At 46.7% G+C, this 19,919-nt stretch overlaps 1 protein-coding gene across 3 annotated transcripts in view; it reads right to left on the bottom strand.

The window, feature by feature from the left end:
* The window catches only part of YLPM1 (YLP motif containing 1), a 923,718-nt gene that overhangs the window by 632,243 nt on the left and 271,556 nt on the right, over nt 1–19,919 (bottom strand). For all 3 annotated transcript variants that reach the window (XR_015299909.1, XM_086937497.1, XM_086937498.1), the window contains exon 7: nt 18,984–19,076. Coding sequence is in view for 2 of the 3 variants with exons in the window: in XM_086937497.1 (XP_086793623.1) it covers nt 18,984–19,076 (93 nt within the window). In the remaining variant the exon portion in view is untranslated. The remainder of the gene's footprint in view (nt 1–18,983; nt 19,077–19,919) is intronic.

Genomic DNA, 19,919 nt, shown 5'->3' with positions numbered 1-19,919 from the left:
TCCTTAAAAATCGTACCAACTACTGAAACGTAATTGCTTACCTGTCTTAGATAGACTTCTCAGTGCTGGACCTAGGAGCCCAGTACTGGATTACAAAAGTAACAAGAACGTACTTTACCTGTGACTTGAATTTCCTGCCATAGGATAACATTGACAGTTCTTCACTGAAAAATGTCTAAGTGTCAACTTTTAAAATACCTTTTTATTCCTTAAAAATCACTGCAATGACCAAAACGTTTTTACTGAACTGTTTTCAGCTTAGACCCAAAGACTGAATCTAGAATCCAGTTTTGGGATTACAAAAGTAAGCTGTAAAGTAATCAACTGCATTTATGTAGAAAAGCCCATTGAGCTCAATGTTAAATTGTGTTTAGAATTGTGTTGCCTACTGCAACCACTGTACCTATTGTGTTTACAAAGTTTGCCTTTCTGCAAAGTATTCATCTGAGATCACTCATACTGAGAAAAGTATATTTTGATACCTGTTGGTTCTAAAAATAAAACCACTATATCTTTTGATATAAAAATAATTGGCCTCGAATTCAGTTCTTGAGTGTGTGAAACCTTTTGCTGACCGAGTGTGTACAACAAATGCTTCACACTGTCCTCTGGTACTGCCTTACTGCTCGACCAAGCTACCACTTTAGAGAGTAAGGTCACACCTGACTTTAACCTCAGGTATACCTCTCTGGATTGTAAACTCTATACACACTATACCTTACTTTGGTCCAGTATATATAGAGCCAGTTTCTCACACTGGTCCTTGGGGAAGCAAAAGCAACAAACCTCGTGCAGGTCTTCCTCAACATACTTTTGGTGGCACTTGGTGAAAAATCTAAAGTGAATATGCTCCATGGACCTCTCTCATCCTCAGATCAAGCAGTCTTGGTGCGTTGGTCTAACCCCTGTTTCTCTGTTTTTTGGCATTTTTAAGGCATCTTCCACTTCTTTACCAGTCGTCCATCCCCATCCCTCTGGTGATGTTCAATGGAAAATTGGCCTTTATTGCGCAATTTCTTGTTCCTCAACTCCAGAGCTCTCCCTTTGGCTTCCAGACTCAACAGCAGAAAAAAAGAATCTGAAGATGACTACTATGTCGAGATCTTTGCGGGGCATACATCTGATGTTACATAAGGAGAAGTTTAAACCCAAATGGTCAATGACGCTCAAGAAAAAAAAGAAAAAAAACTACAAGGAGACTATTCAGGATCCAACCACTAGATGGCAGAATAATGAAAAACATGTGAATTCAGAAGATTCACGATGAAAAAATACAATTAACAATTACAAACAGAAGATATTCCAAATGCATCAATGGGCTTTGATTCCATATGTGGCATACCAGAAGCCCTGATTTTAACTATGCTGCTGGAAGACTGAACCAAAAAGCCCTTGGGTGTCAACAGTTGTGTCGAAAGATCACCTCCCAGAGGCAAGCGTATGACCCGGAGCCACAGGGCAACATACTAGGGCAGCCAAGCATAGCTAAGAGTAGGTTTGCATCTTTGTCTGTCAAAACTTTATTCATGTGCAGCAAGGGCTCTCAAGTATCAGGCTCCGGTGGCAAGAATTCTGTCAGTAGTTTGGTCTCAGTCGATCCAGCATTTCTTCAGTCATGCAGATTGTAAGAAAGTGGATTTCTGTTGCAGTACCCCATCCCCCCCCCCACCCCACTTTTTTGCCTGATAACTGATGCACTTTTCGCGTGCCCTGGGTACCTGCCAATCAGGTAACCAGGGCCTGTGTTCCTTCCCTAAAAACTGTACTAAAGCCTAAACCCAATTGGTATCTCTGGCCACATGTCAGCCCCTGGTAAATGGTACCCTAGATACCCAGGGCATTGTGAGCAGAGAAGACACCCAAGGGCTGCACTTACTGTGTCACTCTTAAGGGCCCTGTACCCCGACACCCGCAGGTTGAGTGTCCTGGTGCAGAACTAAACAGTCAACCCATCCCTGTGTGCCATGCCCACAAACACACTGCCCTGGCGTACATCAGTCACCCTTCTAGCTGGGTGCACTATGCCAGTGGTGTGGGCCCAGGTGCATGAGCCCTGTGCCCCTACAGTACACAGGGCCATTCCTGGGCACTGTAAGTTCAGCGATGCCATTAAGACTATATGGTGCTGGGAGGTTGTCATTACGAACTCCAAAGCAACATGATGGCTACACTGATAAACTTCTCAGCACATTAAACTCACACTGATGCCAGTGTGAAATTTAATGTCAAATGCACTACAGAGGGCAACTTAGAGAGTTGCCCCCCGAACCTAATCTACAATCTACGTCTTGTCTGAGAGGCTGCCCACGCTGCCACACAGCAGACATGTTGCTGGACCCCTGGGTACAGAGCCCCCACTCTCCTGGGCCTACAACAATGCACATCTTGGGCAAGGTGCTAGGTCTCCTCCCCAGGATGGCAGAGGAAGCTTCAAAGACATGCCGCCTTTGTGAGCTTCTCCTAGCCACTTGCTGTACTCAGCAACTGGCTCCCACCGGTTCTGACCCCCACTCCGGCGGGAAACCCTACGTGAGGAAAGGGGGTGTGCCAGCCTGAGCCAACTCCACCCCTCAGGTAGGAGAGGCGAGGAGAAGCACAACTCCGGGCTTCGGCCATCTTGAGGATGGGGAGCCCTGCCCAATCAGAGGAAAGGCTCCTGTCCCCTCCCACAGGAGGGGAGCAGGATAGGGGGTGTACTCACTCCGGGACAGGGATCTATTGGTCTCTGCCCTTACCCTACCTGTAACACCCCTAAATGTAGTATTTAGGGGCACCCCAAACCCGATTTCGAAACAACTACTCCAGAAATCGTTTTAACCACCAACTCTTCCATGGAGGGATGGGGAGTACATCTGCAAGATTTGCAGATTCAGGGAAGATGGTCCCAAGAATACCGTCAACAGCATATCCACAGATTGGAGCTTCGCGCCATCTTTCTCTCTCTACAGGCATTTATCCTGAGGATTGTGGGCTACTCAGTGCTGGTCCGTACCGACAATACGACCAGCATGTATTACGTCACCAAACAAGGGGGATACAAAATCACCGTCTTTCGCAGGAGGCTCAGGAACTGTGGGAGTGGGTCACATTTCACAATATAACCTTGAGTGCAAGGTGCTCCAGAATACTTTGGCCGACACCTTGAGCAGGTCTCTCTCGTGTTGTCACGAATGGGAACTGGAACAGAAGCAGGTGAACAGAATCTACCAAATTTGGGGCAAGCCAGCACTGGATTTATTTGAAGAGAGAGAACAGGAAATTCCAATATTACGCCAGCAGATTCCCTCAACAGGGATCAAATGGGAATGCCCTGTCCATGCAATGGTCAGGGATTTGTGCATTACCCTCCAACACCCCCACCCCCACCCCAATACCTTTGATTCCGAAAGTGCTCTGATAAATGTAAATGGAGGGCTGCAGTCTCATCCTGATTGCATCCCGTTGGCCAAGGCAAAATTGGTTCCAGGAGATGCTTCTACTATCTCAGGACAAACCTATCCGCCTGGTTCCAACACTCACAATGTTTTCATGGGAGAGGGGTCAAATACTTCATCCAGATCCAGTCGCAGCGTGGGAACTAAATACTGTGTTGGTGCAATTGATGAGAAGACCATTTGAACCTATCCACAAGACTGATCTCTAGTTTCTCACGTGGAAGGTTGCCTTTTTGCTGGCCCTTACTTCTGCACAAAGGGTTAGTGAAATCCAAGCTTTCAGCATCTCAGAACCCTTTTTACATTTCACTAAGGATTACGCAACTCTTCGAACACATCCTAGAATCATAAATGAACCAGTAAAGTTACGAGTTTTCTTCCCAGATCCATCCACGCCAGCTGAGAGAGTATTACACTCGCTTGACGTTAAGCGTTGTTTAAAGTTCTATTTACAGAAGACTAAGGACATCAGGCGATCCAACCAATAGTTCGTGGCCTATGGTCAAGCCACACTTGGAACTGCAGTAACAAAGGCAACAATAGCCAGATGGCTGGCTTCTACGATTCATTTCTGGCATGACAAGGCCAACAAACCTTTGCAGAGAAAGGTCAAAGCGCATTCTACCAGGGCTATAGCAGCTTCTACTGCATTGTTTGCTGGAGTGATTTTAGAAAATATCTGTTGTGCTGCCACATGTAAGAATGTCTGCACGGTCACGAAGCACTACAGTCTGCAATCGGCACAACAGGACGATGCAGCTGTAGGACAAGCAGTTCTTCACATCTTTTTCACTAAGGTCAGATTCAGGTATTTTTCCCTTTATATGCTGCGATGTTTCATGTGACATATGTTAATTCCTTTAAATATATGAATTTTTCTTTGTATTTATAACCTTGACTTACTTGGGTAATGTTTCTTGATATGGCTTCTATTTCTTTGAAGGCGTATTTAGCTTACTAATGTTCCAACCTACATGGTTGTGTTTTTGAAGTTTATGAACCTTGTCTCCCACCATCCGCAGACACTGTTTTTAGCTTACTGCTTGCTATTCTGATTCTATGGCAGGACCGGAGGCTCAGATTATGCTTTTCTTTCTCTGCAATTTATTACAACATAAAAACAGCAGCCTCAGAAAAGCTTACAACAAAAAAATGCTTATATCTCAACAAAAGTAAAGCATTATCCATAAAGACAATCCAAGAAAAAAAGTCTCTGGGACTACAACTCCCATCATTCCAACATTATCAGTCTCCACGGAGTCCTTCCATTATGTCCATAACCCATAGATAGGCAGTCCCTTCTCCATGTTCCGCCTCTTTCTTCTCTGCTCACGCAGCCAGATAAGTGTTTCCTTTTTTCTCCCAGAGTTGTGTTACGGCTTTAGGGGAGGAATACTGTTATTTGCAAATGTTTTGGGGGCTGCCGGGTCTCTGATGTCATTTTGCCTTCACAGAGCCCCAAGCGAGTCGCGGAAGCGCCGTTTCGCTTCCTTCGCGACTTTTATTTCCGTGTATGTTGCGGTGCGCTGTCAACCGCTAGAGGGCACTGCCGCGTCTCGGTCTCCAGCGCGGTTTTTCCTCACGGAGGAGCCGCGCTGAGGAGACCAACTGCCGCGGAGCCGTGCCCTCGAGCTGCCTCTTGAACGCCCGGTTTTCCGGGTCGGTTGTTAAACGCCCCTGTGGGGTCTGTACGGAGGTCGTACCGCGAATGACGCCTTGAAACAAGACCTGCACTCAATTTAGCTACGGTGTGGTAGCGCGCGGGGAGGTGGCTGACCTGGTACCTGTGAGGTGGGTCTGCGCGCTCGGGGGGTGAGTGCTCCCTATCCTGCCAGTCCCTGGCGTGAAAAAATTTATTGCAGTCCTCCGGTCTGCCCAAATTGCAATAGTGCCCACGCTGGTTGGGTGTGAGATTTTGGTAGTGGTTTGGCAGCATGGAGGGAGAGTACTACGAGGATGACTCGCAGTCCTATCTGCAGGATGAGGAGTTCTATCAGGCAGTAGATAGCTCCATTTACCGTTGCGTGACGGAGGTAGTGGCTCCTATGGAGGAGCGTCTCTCTGCGCGCATTGTAGAGGAATACGCCAAGCTAGCCCAGGCGCAGGGAGGGCTTCCACATTCCCTTCCGGGTCCATCGGGAGAAGGCCCCTTGCTCCTAAGAAGCCCTGCAGGGAGGGGTTATCGGAGGGCGCCCAGGGGGTGGACAAGGGAGCCTTTGAACGTCTGCGTGACGCTTTTCTGGCAAAGGCGACCGAGCCCCCGCCTCTGTGGTGGCTCCTGAAACTGCCCCTTCGTATCCGGGAGATTCCCCGGATTCGGATGGGGAGTCAGTACGCTCCAGGAGACCTTCGAGCTCGTCTGCCGAGTTGCCACGGGACAGCTCAGGTATGCTGGACCCGGATGCAATCATGCATCCGCGGCCTGGGCCCTGGGCGACAAGGTGGCGAAGTTCGTAGCTAGCTGGTTGCGCAAACCTCTATTCAATTTATTGATATATGATTTGGAACTCGACTAGGTCCCCATAAAAGCAAGACATGGAAAAACAACAACAGTTACAGATACATGAAATCCATAAAATACAATTTATTAACACAGAAACTAAAATATAGAGATCATGTCCATTAATACAATTCTAAAAAACATTTAAAAAAGTTAAAAATTCTGTAGCAAAACATTTCATTGGGAGGTTAAGAATAGCATCGAATAAAGATTTGGCAGACAAAATGCTTAATTGTAAACAAATTGGTCTCACCCACTTTCGGCGATGAGCCATTAGGGCAGGGCATACGAAGAGAACATGGGCGGCATCCTGGATCGTATTATTGCACAGGTTACATTTGTCGGAGGAACCATACCATCTAGCTAGTAATTTATTCAAAGGGAGGAGATCCTGCCTCAAGAGGAACCAAAAGCGGCGTAAGCCGTGAGGAAGGTTCCAGGAAGCATAAGGTTGCATATGTTTAAATAAATAAGAATTAACACGAGTAACACCTTTCTTTGAAATAAGAGAATCTCAGTCCCTTCTAAAACTTAAATTCCATGTTGCTAGTTTTAGGGTGGACTATAGCTGATGTGTAGGTAGCAAAAATAGTGTTGATTCCTCCAATTCAAGTAGTGTAACAGCCCTTCTAAAATTCTTTATAAGTAGGGAGTATTCTTTTAGGGGACCCAATAATTCTTTTTTAATGAGGTATCTTAAAGTGGCCGGTTTTCCCTTGGCCAAACAAGAGACCCAATGTATTACTCCCGCCAAGCCCTGAACCCAACTACTTCGTATGCCAAATTCAAGTCTAAGAGATGCCACTGTACAAGCATTGTTAACCGTGGTTAGATATCGCAAAAGTCTACCCTCAACAGCATCCAAAAAAAACCATTGCCCCAGATCAATAAGTTCAATGCCATAAAGCAAAGAGGCTGGAATTTTTGCCCGGAAAGCCTCTAGCAAATGAGCAAAATGTCTTTTGCCGGTGGCTTTATAGAGAGCACTTAATCCATTACCCTGTGTCTTGGCCTTCCGAGTATTGTTATCTATGTGGGCCTTATCGCTCAAGTTACCGCATACTATTTTCCCTAAGAAAACATAGGTTTTTACAATTTCCAGCTTATGACCGCCCAGAGACCAGCTAAAATTCCCAGATTTCGTTTTTTTCTTTCCCATCATACACATTACTTTTAGAGATATTAATCTTCAGATGATGGGACTCGGCAAATACACGTAATGCCTGCAGACGATTGTTAAGTCCTTTCGGGGTAAGGTCTAGAAGTAATATATCATCTGCATACATCAAACATGTAATTGGTTTGTCCCCCAGAAGAGGGGCAATTCCTTCGCTTGAAGATAAGGTCTGCGGGAGGTCACAAACATAAAGGGAAAACAACAGTGGGGTTAATAAACAGCCCTGTTTGAGACCATTGGCTGAGGGAATCGCTTGGGATAAGCCTCTCTCCCCTCCCAATAATACTCTGCACCAGGTATCGGCGTGGAGGTCCTGAACTAGGTCTAGGTCAGGCTGGCATACCAAAAGCCAATAGTTTCTTCCACAGCAGAGGACGATCAACTTTATCAAATTTGGGGGGATTTATATTCACAGAGGTAGAAAGTATTTTATGGTCGCTAAAAAGAGTTTCAATAAACCTAAGATCCTTCAATAGGGCAAAGGTAGAATTCTCTACTATTACATAATCTAGAATGGATTCTCCCTGATGAGATTTATGGGTGAAATTTGCAGGGGAATCGGAAGGGAGCCTTCCATTCGCAATGATCCCATCCATATCAGACAGTTCTTTGAGAAGTATCTTCCCTCGCTTATTTGTTTTAATATTCTCAGGGAAGAAAGCTTGGGGGATCTGTTGTGATTCTTCTTTGTATTTGTCACGAAACAGGCTCATACTCAAATTAGAGATTTTACAATTCAAGTCCCCTACTAGAATTATGTTGGGAGGAGGAGTTTTCTCCCTAATACTCTGTATATAAACAAAGGCCATTTTTAGAGTTAAGTTAAAACAAACTTCGGGGGGAATATAAGCGTTAATCAAAACTAAAGGTTTAGAAACTTCAACATTGTCGAAATTAAACAATGTTACAGCCTGAAAAAGATTACAAGGATCCAGATAGTGACAGAAATTCCATTTTATCTGGTTGGACAATAGACAGGCAATACCCCCACTAGAATGGCCTCTTGGAGGGGAAGCACAGCCCTCCAGTACAAAGTAGTCCCTTCCTACCTGAATTTTCTCCAAACACCACGTCTCCTGGAGACAGATCACACTGGCTTCTAAAGACAGGAGGAATTGAATTTTTTCAGGACTATTCTTCAACCCAGCGGCATTCCAATATAATATCGATATTTTGCCGCTAAAGATGAGAATGAGACGAGTACTTATTAGTCGATTTCCTCGAGAGAACACCAGGTAACCAGTTCCATCGGAGACTTTCATCCACAACCTTATCCTGGGGAGGGGGCATAGGAGGGTTAGTATATGACACAACGGAGATCTTTTGATATGCAGATTTTTAAATCAGCAAAACCACCAGACTGTTCTGTATTACCAGAGGCTGCCTGCAAAAATGAAAAAGGAGAGCCTAAGTATTTTGAGGTAGTACAAGGTCTACCAGAGAGGATATTCCCCCAAAAGGGCATAACATCGATCCCTCTACTCTGGAAGTCTTCCGACCGTTGCAGGATTAGGTTTGCTACTAATTTGGAATAAAACTTTACCCTCGTTTGAGTTCCAGCCTCGGTCTTCAGAATCAATACTGTGTCTATATCTGCAGATTGTATTAATTTCAAATTTGCGGATTCCTGAAAATATTTAAGGAGTAATGATCTATTTAAGATGTAGTCAGCGTCAAATAGGGGGAAGAAGTCGAGAGTAAGGGTGTCAAAACTTTCCTCTTTGGGCATTTCAGGAGGTTTGTTACAGACCACTACTCCTTCACTCTTGTCAGAGTAAGATCTGGCTAGAGGATTGAGAACTGTTAAAGCAGGGCCAGTAAATTTAATCTAATTTCCCTGTGGTACTGGGCTAGAGATCCCCTTTTTCCGTATTGGGCTCGCCAAATGAGCAAGGAATTGATAAGGGGACGGGCCTTTGTACTAAGGAGATTGAGGTGTCCACAGCTCCTTTCACGTCCCCAGTTTCATCTTTTAATGCCAACAGGGAAACCTGACATGACTCTTTATTAGAGGGCGTATCCAAATGTTCTCCAAAAAGGATTTTTCTCCGCCTATTTTTTTCAATTCTTCTATTTAGTTTCCTCTTTTTCCTCCCATTCTCTTTAACTTTCCCTGATATACCCTTTTTTCTATTGTCTTCTGGTTCTGAAACCTCCTTATCTCCCTCACCCCGCTGCATATTAAAGATCGGGAAGAGTTCCTTGCCTACCTTTGAAACAGTTTCATGTCGGACCTCTATTGCTGGAACAAGATCAACTATACAGTTTGAGGCCGGAGCTCTCAATGGGGAAGATAGTTTTTCCCTATCGTAAAAATGTTGGGAAATATTAGGAGCCCCCTTCTCTATCTTAGGGTCTTTCTAAAATACAAGATCTTTCTGCACTCCAGGATCTTGTCCATTTGTCTCTAAAATAGGACTAACTTCCTTCTCATGTCGGTTGCACAATAAGACCTTCAGTATTTGAGTTACTGTTTCCAGTACACAGTCAGAACCCCCGACAAATGTTTCTAATAATAAAAAAATGGAGGAAAATAAATGTTCAAGAGAGGAGAGGGAGTCAGAGACAGGTTTATCTAACCTAGGCTGTTGGATGGCATCTATGCCTGTTATGTTAAGGTTGGGGCTCATCGAAGTGTTTGACTGGGAGATATTTGAGGGGGTACTGCTATGAAGATGGAGGCCCGGGGAACAGATATTGCTGGAGTTTTTATAGGGTCCCGAGCCTTACCAGTATCAACCTCAATATATCTCCTGCAAAGCTCCATATCTAAATCAGAAGAGGTTACATCGTTATTTTGCTCTCCTCTAAAAAGAGAAGGGCTAAATGCATGATGTGTAGGTGGAGACTCGCTGGATTTGGGAAAAGAAACATGTTCTATCGCCCCACTACTTTTAAAGTGGCTTCAGGCGAGGTTTGTAAGGGAAGAAGGGATTGTATATTTTTATCCCTTGAAGTAAGCAAAGGAGGAGGCACACAAATGTCCAGAAAGGCCGAACCTTCCGTTACTGCAACTAATGTAGTAGCTCCCTTTTCCTTGTTGTTCTGACCCACCAAACCCTCAGTACTCAATCCCATCAGAGAAAAGGAGTCTTTCACCACGAGGTCTTTTACATCCGTGTCAGCGAGAGTGGGCTCTACAATTGTAGCTCTATTCTTTCCCCTTTCCCAAAGGTTGAATAACTGGCAGGTGCCCTTAAGTTGCACAACATGACTATCCTTATTACGAAGGGGATTCGATTTAGTTTTGGAGCACGACCTTCCGACTAATAGTCTCCCAGACCTTAATTTTTTGGCCGTCATTTCAAAGTATCAAAAGGGGAGCACGAAGGATCACTGAAACTATAATGAATCACTATAATACACCCAATTGCAGCCACAAACCTACAGACAGTAATAATTAAGATAAAATTATTTTTTGGGATGGGCACAGCACAGCCTACTTCAGCCTCTGAGGACCTCAGAGGGCCCGCCCTTTGCCCGGGCTTCGTCCAGGTATCGTTCCGCTGCGCGTAAAGTCTACCCACAGAATAAGTAGATGAGTGAGGGGGCGGGAAGAGGACCAGCTGCGGCCGATTAGCGCCGCACAGCAGGCTGGTCCTCGCAGTCCCGCTACAGTCTGTGGGTGGGGTAACAGGTGATCAGCTCCTCAGGTCTCCCATAGCAAAGTCCACACTCCCTTGGGACTCGGGGGACGAGCGGCTCCCGCGGAGCGGGGGCCGCGAGATGTGGCGAAGTGGCCCGCAGGAGGTTTAAGCACCACCTTGAAGCAGCAAAACGGGACGTTTGGATAAACAGCAGCAGTCCCTCCAAGTGTTCGCTGGTAAAACAAAACCAGCTTGCTTACTCGCTTGTCTCCTGCAAACCACCGGACAACGGACAACAAACACCAGCAGAAACCAGGGTCCACGCCCCTCGAACTCACCGACCGCTCCTCTCCTTCCTCGGGCTGGCTGGCTGGCCAGTACTCCGTCCTGCCGCCCGTACGTGTTGCGGGAACCAGGTCACACCGGTGATTGTGCTCTGCTTCAGCTAAATGGTGCTCGATTGCAGGGTGTACTGAGAGCCGAGGCACAGAGGGCTTGGGAGCCTGGGGGATGAAGGCTGGATACCCCCGATGTAAAAACGAAAAGCCCTCTTGCCACACGCCAATCGTGGCTGCCGCCTCGGCTTCTGCTCTGCTCGCTCGCATGACGCGCACACGATCGCCACCTAGCGGTAACAAGCTTTCCTGGGCTGACAAACAGATCCACAACCTCTAGAGAAAGAGGCCAGGCGGGGCCTCCGTGGGGAATGCCCTAGGCCCACCTTGGAAGGCAAAGTGGCCATGACGCCGAATTTAGATACTAAGATGGCGACCTTTCTGGCGAAATTTATGAAGGACCCGCGTAAAGGAATTGACCGATCCTGGCGGTCGTGCCAGGACAAACTGCTCGACGCAGTGGGGCCCATTACAAAAATCCTTGATATGGCAGAGAAAGCTAAGGTCACTGGGACCGCCATTTCTCCCGACGTCCTGTCAAATTGGGCGCAGAGGGTGATTATATTCTTAGGCAACGCCAACTGCGCCCTTTCGACCGAAAGCCGGAGGTCTTTCCTGATCAAACTTGATCCAAAGTTAGGAGACCTAGCCTCTTCGGAGGCGGGGGCGGTTGCCCAGGGCGGTCTTTTTGGGGAGCCATTTATTAAAGAGTTAGGCAAGTTTGTGTCAACCTTCACCTTGCTGGTTAAGGCCCAGTCCAGTATTAAACGCGTCTTCCAGCAGCGGTTCTCCCAAGGGGCCGGTCGCGGTAGGGACCGCGCGACCGGCCGTGGCTGGCATAATGCCGGCAGTAGAGGGCAAGGCTCCGGGCGAGGGCAGTATAACACCTCAGCCAATTCCTTCTACCCTACGAGAGGGCAACGCTTCGGAGCTCGAGGCTTCAGAAAGAACTCCGGCGCAAACAACGCAAACTGTGGGTATAATACCTGCAGAACTGGCTCAGATTGGCGGTCGGTTAGCAGCCTTTCAGGGGGCGTGGGAGAACCTTACAGCAGATGCGTGGGTGTTGCAAACCATCCGCGTATTTCATATCGAATTCTTCCACCAACCCCATCAGGTGGGCACCCCACGGCCTATAACCTTCTCGGTGTCCGATGCTCAGTTGATCGACGAAGAGGTCGCAGAGCTCCTCCGCAAAGGGGCCGTTCGTCAGTCAACTCAGCACCCTTCAGGGTTCGTCAGCAATCTTTTCTTAGTAGAAAAGCCCGGCGGTGGCCGTCGTCCGGTAATCAACCTCAAGGAATTCAACGGATGGTTGGTTTACCATCATTTCAAAATGGAGGGGATTTATCTTCTTCGGGATGTCCTCCTCCCGCAAGATTGGTTGGTGCGGATGGACCTCAACAATGCTTATCTTGTGGTTCCAATCTATCCACCGCACCGTCGCTTCCTGCAGTTCCTCTGGAGGTAACGGGTGTTCTAGTTTACCACCCTGCCGTTCGGTCTGTCCTCGGCCCCGTGGTGTTTCACGAAAGTGTTACATTCTGTGGTGGAGTTACTGCCGGGGCAGGGGATACGCCTGATCGTCTATTTGGACAACATCTTGCTGATGGCGCAGTGTCCGCACAGTTTGATTTCCCAGCTGCGCCAGACTGTGGACCTCCTGCAGGAGCTCGGTTTTATCATCAATGGCACCAAATCAGTTCCTGTACCCTCTCAGAAGGTAGAATTCTTGGGGTTCGTCATAGATTCCGTTGACGCTTCCCTCAGCCTTCCGTCGCGGAAATTGTCCAAAATCAAGCATATCTTGCAGCAGACAATAGCAAAGTCCCACACATCTTTGCGGCAAGTTGCCAGAGTGGTAGGCCTTCTATCGTCTTCGATCCTGGCCATCTTTCCGGGCCCTCTTCACTACAGGGCCCTTCAGCGTCTCAAGGCTTACCATCTGCGCAGGAGCATGTCTTACGACCAGACGGTTCCCCACTTGGAGAAGGGGAATGATGAGATGTCGTGGTGGCTGTCCCACATGGAAGCCTGGAATGGCCGAGCGATTTTCGGGTCTACCCCGGACCTCATTATCGAGTCCGATGCCAGCAGGGTCGGTTGGGGGGCGCGCTGTGGAGATTTTCACAGGCGGCACCTGGTCATTGGAAGAACAGAAGTTGCATATCAACTGTCTAGAACTTCTGGCGGGTTCGTACGCAGTACACTGCTGGGCCGGAGACTCAGTGAAGTCATGTGTGCTGTTGAAGATGGACAATGTGTCGGCAGTTCGATACGTGAACCACCTAGGGGGCTCGAAGTCCCGGGCACTGGCGAATTTGGCGAAACAGTTCTGGGATTACTGTCTGGACCGTCACGTTTCAGTGACGGCGGACTACCTGCCGGGCCAGGCCAACCAGATTGTGGCCTGGCACTCCAGATATCTTCGAGACTCCAGTCTGTGGATGTTCAGATTTTTCACTGGCTGAACGAGCTGTGGGGTCCTTTCTCAGTGGACCTGTTCGCGTCCCGCTTGGACCATCAACTTCCTAGGTTCTTCAGTTGGAGGCCGGACCCGCTGGCAGAGGCACGGACGCTTACCTCCAGGACTGGAGCCAGGAGAGGCCCTTTGCGTTTCCCCCCTTTTCCATGGTGATGCGGACGGCGGCTCAGGTTCGCCGGCCGGTGGTGGAGCTGGTCTGGTGACGCCGCTATGGAGGTACCAAGTCTGAGTTACAGTTCTTCTGGAACTTTCCTGGGATTCTCCAATCCTACTCCCCCGGTTTCCTAACCTGCTTCTCAACCCGGATCAGGAGCCGCATCATCTCATCGATCAGGGCTCTCTCCGCCTCATGGCATGGAGGCTTTCAGGAGATGTTGGTTGCACCCAGGCCTTTCGAGATCGGCTGAGGGACTTTTGTCCAAGGCCTGGGCAGTCAGTACGTCAAAGCGCTACAAATCCGCTTGGTCTAAGTGGGTTCGTTGGTGTCTTCGACGGGGCTTGGATCCCTTGGTCGCGGGAGTCGTTCCCATATTGAATTTTTTGGCGGAACTGGCCGTGGATGGTTTTGCGTACCGCACAATTAACGCTATGCGTTTAGCTATCTCAGCGGCACACCACCCGGTTGATGGTTCTCCTATTGGGGTACATCCTTTTGTGTGCCGGCTTTTGTGGGGCATCCGGTTGTCATTGCCTCCGGAGCCGCGATACTCTGTCCTTTGGGACGTCAATGTGGGAACCTTTTTCTATTCTGGCAGCCTAATGGGTATCTGTCCTTCAAGGAGCTCTCGGGGAAGTTGGTGATGCTTTTATTTTTTAGTGTCCTGTCGGAGAGTGTTGGATGTGCGTGCTTTGGATGTCTCAGCACGCGTGTTTTCGCCGGATGGAGTCACTTTCACGATTGGTCGTCGCATAAAGTCGGCTTCTAGAACCATTTCGTACCCGGCTTTTGTGGAAGTTCCGAAGCTGTGTGTTTTTCAGTGTCTGAAAGCTTATGAGGATGTGACTTGGGACATTCGCCCTCCGGGCGAGAGACAGTTGTTGATTGCCTTGCGAAAGCCACACCATGCAGTCTCTTCCCCCACCATAGCCAGGTGGGTGCGCTGGGTCATGCAGGAGGCAGGTATTTATACCAATCGTTTCGGAGCTCACTCTGCCAGGGGGGCCATGGCCTTCAAGGCTTTCTCTGCAGGAGCTCGTTTAGAGGATTTACTGCGGGCCGCTGACTGTTCCTACGATTCCACCTTTAAGAGGTTTTACTTTAAGCCTGTGGTGGATATTGCTCATTTGGTGGTAAGTAAGCTTTGAACTAGCATAATCTGAGCATCCGGTCCTGCCATGGAATCGAAATTTGCCTAGCTTATGTAACGGTAACTTTCAATTCTATTAAGGAAAGGGAGGCGAGGATTATCCCACCCAGGACGTCTTCGAGCGACAACCCGCCTGTATGGCAGTAAGTAACCAGGTTTTGATGGTTTTTTCCTCATGGTTGAATTTGGTCATGTTGTTGTTTATTTCGGTTGTAAGAACATGTGCCTTCCGTTACAACGCTTACGCTGCTTTGTTTTTTCTGTTAGGAAATGACTGTTCCAAACCAGACCAATGAACTGAGTGCGTAATTTGCGCGAAGAAAGGAGGAACATGGAGAAGGGACTGCCTATCTATGGGTTATGGACATAATCGAAGGACTCCGTGGAGACTGATAATGTTGGAATGATGGGAGTTGTAGTCCCAGAGACTTTTTCTTGGATTTTGTTTATGGATAATGCTTTACTATTGTTGAGATATAAGCATTTTTTCGTTGTAAGCTTTTCTGAGGCTGCTGTGTTTTTCTGTTGTAATAAATTGCGGAGAAAGAATAGCATAATCCTCGCCTCCGTGTCCTTAATAGAATTGAAACTTACCGTTACATAAGCTAGGAAAATTTCGATTCAGGCATGTGAATCTATGAAAGACACCACAATACTGGATAAGAAAACAAGTTACTTACCTGTAACTACAGTTATCCAGTATTGGCATCTTTCACAGATTCACATGCACCCACCCTCCTCCCCGGCGAGACAGTTCGTATGGTTTGGGATTCATGATTCCAGTTTGTGCTAAGAAAATCTGAAGAGAACTGCCTCAGCTGGGAAGGTTCCTTTAATATAATGATGTTGATAGGCTACTAATATTTAGGCCCTTGGGCTTTCTTTTAGCCTACTACTGTTATTTACTTAGGCACTGCTTTTGTATTTTACTGTGGGACTGCCGCCACGGGGAAGGATTCAGGAATTTGAATCTATGAAAGATACCAATACTGGATAACTGTAGTTACAGGTAAGTAACTTGTTTTCTTACTCTCTAAAGTGGTAGCTTGGTCGAGCAGTAAGGTAGTATCAGAGGACAGAGTTAAGCATTTGATTTACACACTCAGTCAGCAAATGAATTCACACACTCAAGAACTGTACTCTAGGCCAATTGTTTTTCTATAACAAATATACTGTTTATTTTTAGAACCAAGCAAGCCTGGAACAGGTAAGCATTAAATACTTTTCAGTTATATGTTACTGGATATAGAACTGTTTGGAAATACAATAGGAATTGTATTTTGTTTGATTTACAGTGGAGCAGTAGAATGCAACACTTAGCAAATACAGTACATTGGAATGAATAGGCTTTTTCAATAAATTGCAGGTAAGTTACTTTCACGTTACTTTTTCTAACTCGGTGCTGGATACCTAGATTCAGCACTGGGACAATTCCTGTAAACAGGTGGGTAAATTAGTTTATTTGTGTGATTTTTAAACAATATTTTCAAATTTCAAAACTCCACACTTCAAAACTTTTTGGAGCTGTACATTGAAATGAATAGGCTTTGTCAACAAATTGCAGGTAAGTTACTTTTACCTTACTTTTTCTAACTCAGTGCTGGATGCCTAGATTCAGGCACTGGGACATGTCATGCAAACAGGTGAGAAAACATGTTATGGTTATTTGTACGATTTTTAAAGAATATCTTTAGTTTTCAGAACTCCACACCGTCGTTTTTTGGAGGGAAAATTGTCAATGTTATCCTATGGAGGAAAAACAGGTTATCCGTTTGCAGGTAAGTAAACGACTGTGGAAGTTAAGGCTCTGGGGTTAGACTCAGGGGTCTCCAATTGTAAGTAACGCACTGGAATTGCACCCTTAGCAGCACTATGACGGCCGGGTGTACAGTGTTGAGGCCCAATGTTATGCTATGGAGGAAAGGGGGTCTCCGGTTGGTGGCTGCTGGCAAGCAGGCCACGAGGCTGTGGGAGCAAAGCTCCTAGGGTTTAGGAGTCTTGAGGTCAGTAGACAATGGGCTACTGATCTTAGGGTGACTACACCCTTGGTGTGCTCACCCCAAGTAGGGGAGTGAGCACAATCATTAGTTCTGGTTGGGGAGTGCCTGCCATCTGCAAGATGGCAAGCACAGTAAAGTGAACTTCACCTCGCCTCCCCCACCTGAGGGGTGGAGTTGGGAGAGGTAGGCACATCTCCTGGGCTGGCTAGTTTTTCCCACCTGTCTTCCCGCCGAAAAGGAGGGGAGACAGGAGGAAGGGGGCCTGTTCCTGATATCAGGAGAGGCTGGGGGTCGCACTGCAAAGGCTGCCAGGCCATTGAAGCTCCCCTGCCACAGATGGTTCTCTCCCTGGCCTGAGGGAAAGACGTAGGCTCCCACACTAGGGGTCATAAACATGTCATAATAATAATAATAATAATAATAATAATACGGCATTTTATATAGCGCGAACAGCTACCTCACGAGGAGGTGTCCTGGCGCTGAAAGAACACAGTTAACCAAGAGGACTGAAGTGAAGATGCCTAGTACGGTTGGGTAAAGAGCCAGGTTTTTAGTAGCCGCTTGAAGCAGATGTGGTGGTGGCAGGCAGGTGTGTACCAGTCAGGGAACCCACCAGAGGCAGTTCGTATTTCAGGGGGAGTCTCAAAGATGCCCTCTGTGTACATTTTTCATTAAATCCCACATTGGCATACATGTGGGTTTAATGTGATGAGAAGTTTGATACCAAACTTCAGCTTTTAGTGTAGCCATTATGGTGCTGTGGAGTTCGTAATGGCAAGCACCTAGCATCATATACTCTTAATGGCAGCGCTGCACTTACAATGTCTAAGAATGGACTGAGACACTGTAGGTGTACAGGGCTCATGCACCTGTACCCTCACCACTGGCATAGGACCACTGGCATAGGACACCCAGCTAGAGGGGTGACTGAACTTTGCCAGGGCAGTGGGTTGTAGGCATGGCACACAAAGTGAAGTCGACATGTATGTCACATCCCTGTTTTGCACCAAAACACGCGGCCTGCCAAGGCAGTGAGTGTGAGATAAGGTACAGGGCCTCTAAGGGTGGCACAATAAGTGCTACAGCCCTTAGAGGTCTTCTCTGGTCACGGTGCCTTAGGTACCTGTGGTACCATTTACCAGGGGCTGACGTGTGGCTAGAGATGCCAGTTGGGTTAGTTTTGGGGAAGGAACACAGGCCCTGGGAACCAGATTGGCAGGGACCCAGGGAAACCAAGAAAAAGTGCATGAGTAGACTGGCAACAAGTGGGGGGGTTACTGCAACAGAAACACATTCCTACAACGACCTACCTGAAAGCCTCAATCTGCTGCTGGGTCCATGACTACTGAGGAAACCCCGGGTGCCAGAAGCAGCCACTGGGTGGTTCCAGGCTTGGACGGGGGAGTAGACAGGTCCTTCAAATGTAGATTGTCATTTTTTGCCAAAAGTTGGATCGATGGAACAAAGATGAGCCCCACTAGGATTTCCTAAGTTTACTGTAAGAACTCTGCCTCATCTTCAACTTGGTCATAGGCTATGGATACCAAAAGCAAACAGCATAACAGACACCTGTCTGCTGCAGTCAGAACACCATTTGAAGACTACTGTGTGTGGGGGAGGGGGGGGGGGGGGGGGGAAAGAGACATCTGTGGCACATGGTCGTGAAAAACGTTTGGAGCTGCTAAAACATTGACAAATGTGAGAGCAGCAATTCAGATTCACATCAATGAATGGGGAGAGAAAGTGACTCTCAAGGTAGTGCCTATACGGCTCCATACAGTAACTTTAAAAGTAGTGTGAGGCAGCCGTGAATTCTGACTGGGCGACCTATTGGCACACAGGAACAACTGTTACAATAAGTATAGATCCATTAGGGCATTTAGGGGGAATTCAAAAGATGAGGAATCTGTGGCTAGAAGTATCCATCAGAACAAGTGTGATTTGACTAAAAATGTACACTTTAATTATACCTTATAGGCGAAAAGTTATACGAAAACTGCAATCCGGATGAGACAACTAAAATTAATAGATAAATTAGGGATATTAATCATCAATCAATGCCTTTAATACATCACTACTAGTCTACAACTGTGCTTACCTTTCTCACCAGGTAGTAAGTCAGATTGGGGCTCCTGACGCAGGACAAGTCGCTCACTGTAAGCAATTTGCTCCATTCCTCCAGATGATAAATCTAGAAGCATTCATAACAAATGCAAAAGCTTCAATGCAGAGACTACTAAACTTAATTAACATACCAATTGTTCATTTGTCTGTCAGCATCTGAAACCTGCACCACTAGCAGACCGCACTGCTGAAGACATTCTATCATGATAAACAGATTACGTTTTCGTATTAAAACAATAGCATTTTAAAATTTTATTTCATAAAAAGTTCCGAAAATATAGTTGGAAATATCCTAAATTTGATAAGTTTTAAAAAGCATGACAGATAGGTAACGCATTATTTGCCTATGACAGTTTTGAGCTTCTAGATTTAGATGCTGTGCATTATTCCACTATCCCGTCGGTGGGTCTGGAAATGGTTCTTTACTCAAATGTTTAAACTTCTGTAATCAACTAAAAGTCAGGATCACTTTCTGCGACAGTGGCCATACTTCCACAACGTCCGATTAAGAGATACATTTTACATGCTTGATACAGGTGAAAACATTGCCCATAAGTAACAATGTAGCTCCCCTTCTTTGTGTGTCCATGTTATAACCACACACATTTTAGTACCGAACTGATAGCACAGTTGGAATTCTTTCACAATCAATCTGACAATAGCTTTTTTCTTAGTGACCTGTTACTCGAACACATTAGGTGGATAGAAAAAAGAAGAAATGCGTTACTTACCAGTAACTGCAGTTATCGAGTATACTCGCATGCCTGAATCATTCCCCGTCGTCGGGATTGAAGTCCCCGGTACATAAATAAAGTAATGTCCTATAGACATTTAGAGAATAGTAGGCCTAAAGGCCTCACATTAGTAACATATCATGTCCCTTTGTAAAAAGGACCAAACTCTAGAGAAG

Source organism: Lissotriton vulgaris, chromosome 9, assembly GCF_964263255.1.
Source record: "Lissotriton vulgaris chromosome 9, aLisVul1.2, whole genome shotgun sequence".
In the NCBI taxonomy this organism is placed as follows: domain Eukaryota; kingdom Metazoa; phylum Chordata; class Amphibia; order Caudata; family Salamandridae; genus Lissotriton; species Lissotriton vulgaris.
This window is presented reverse-complemented; position numbering and strand designations above follow the sequence as displayed.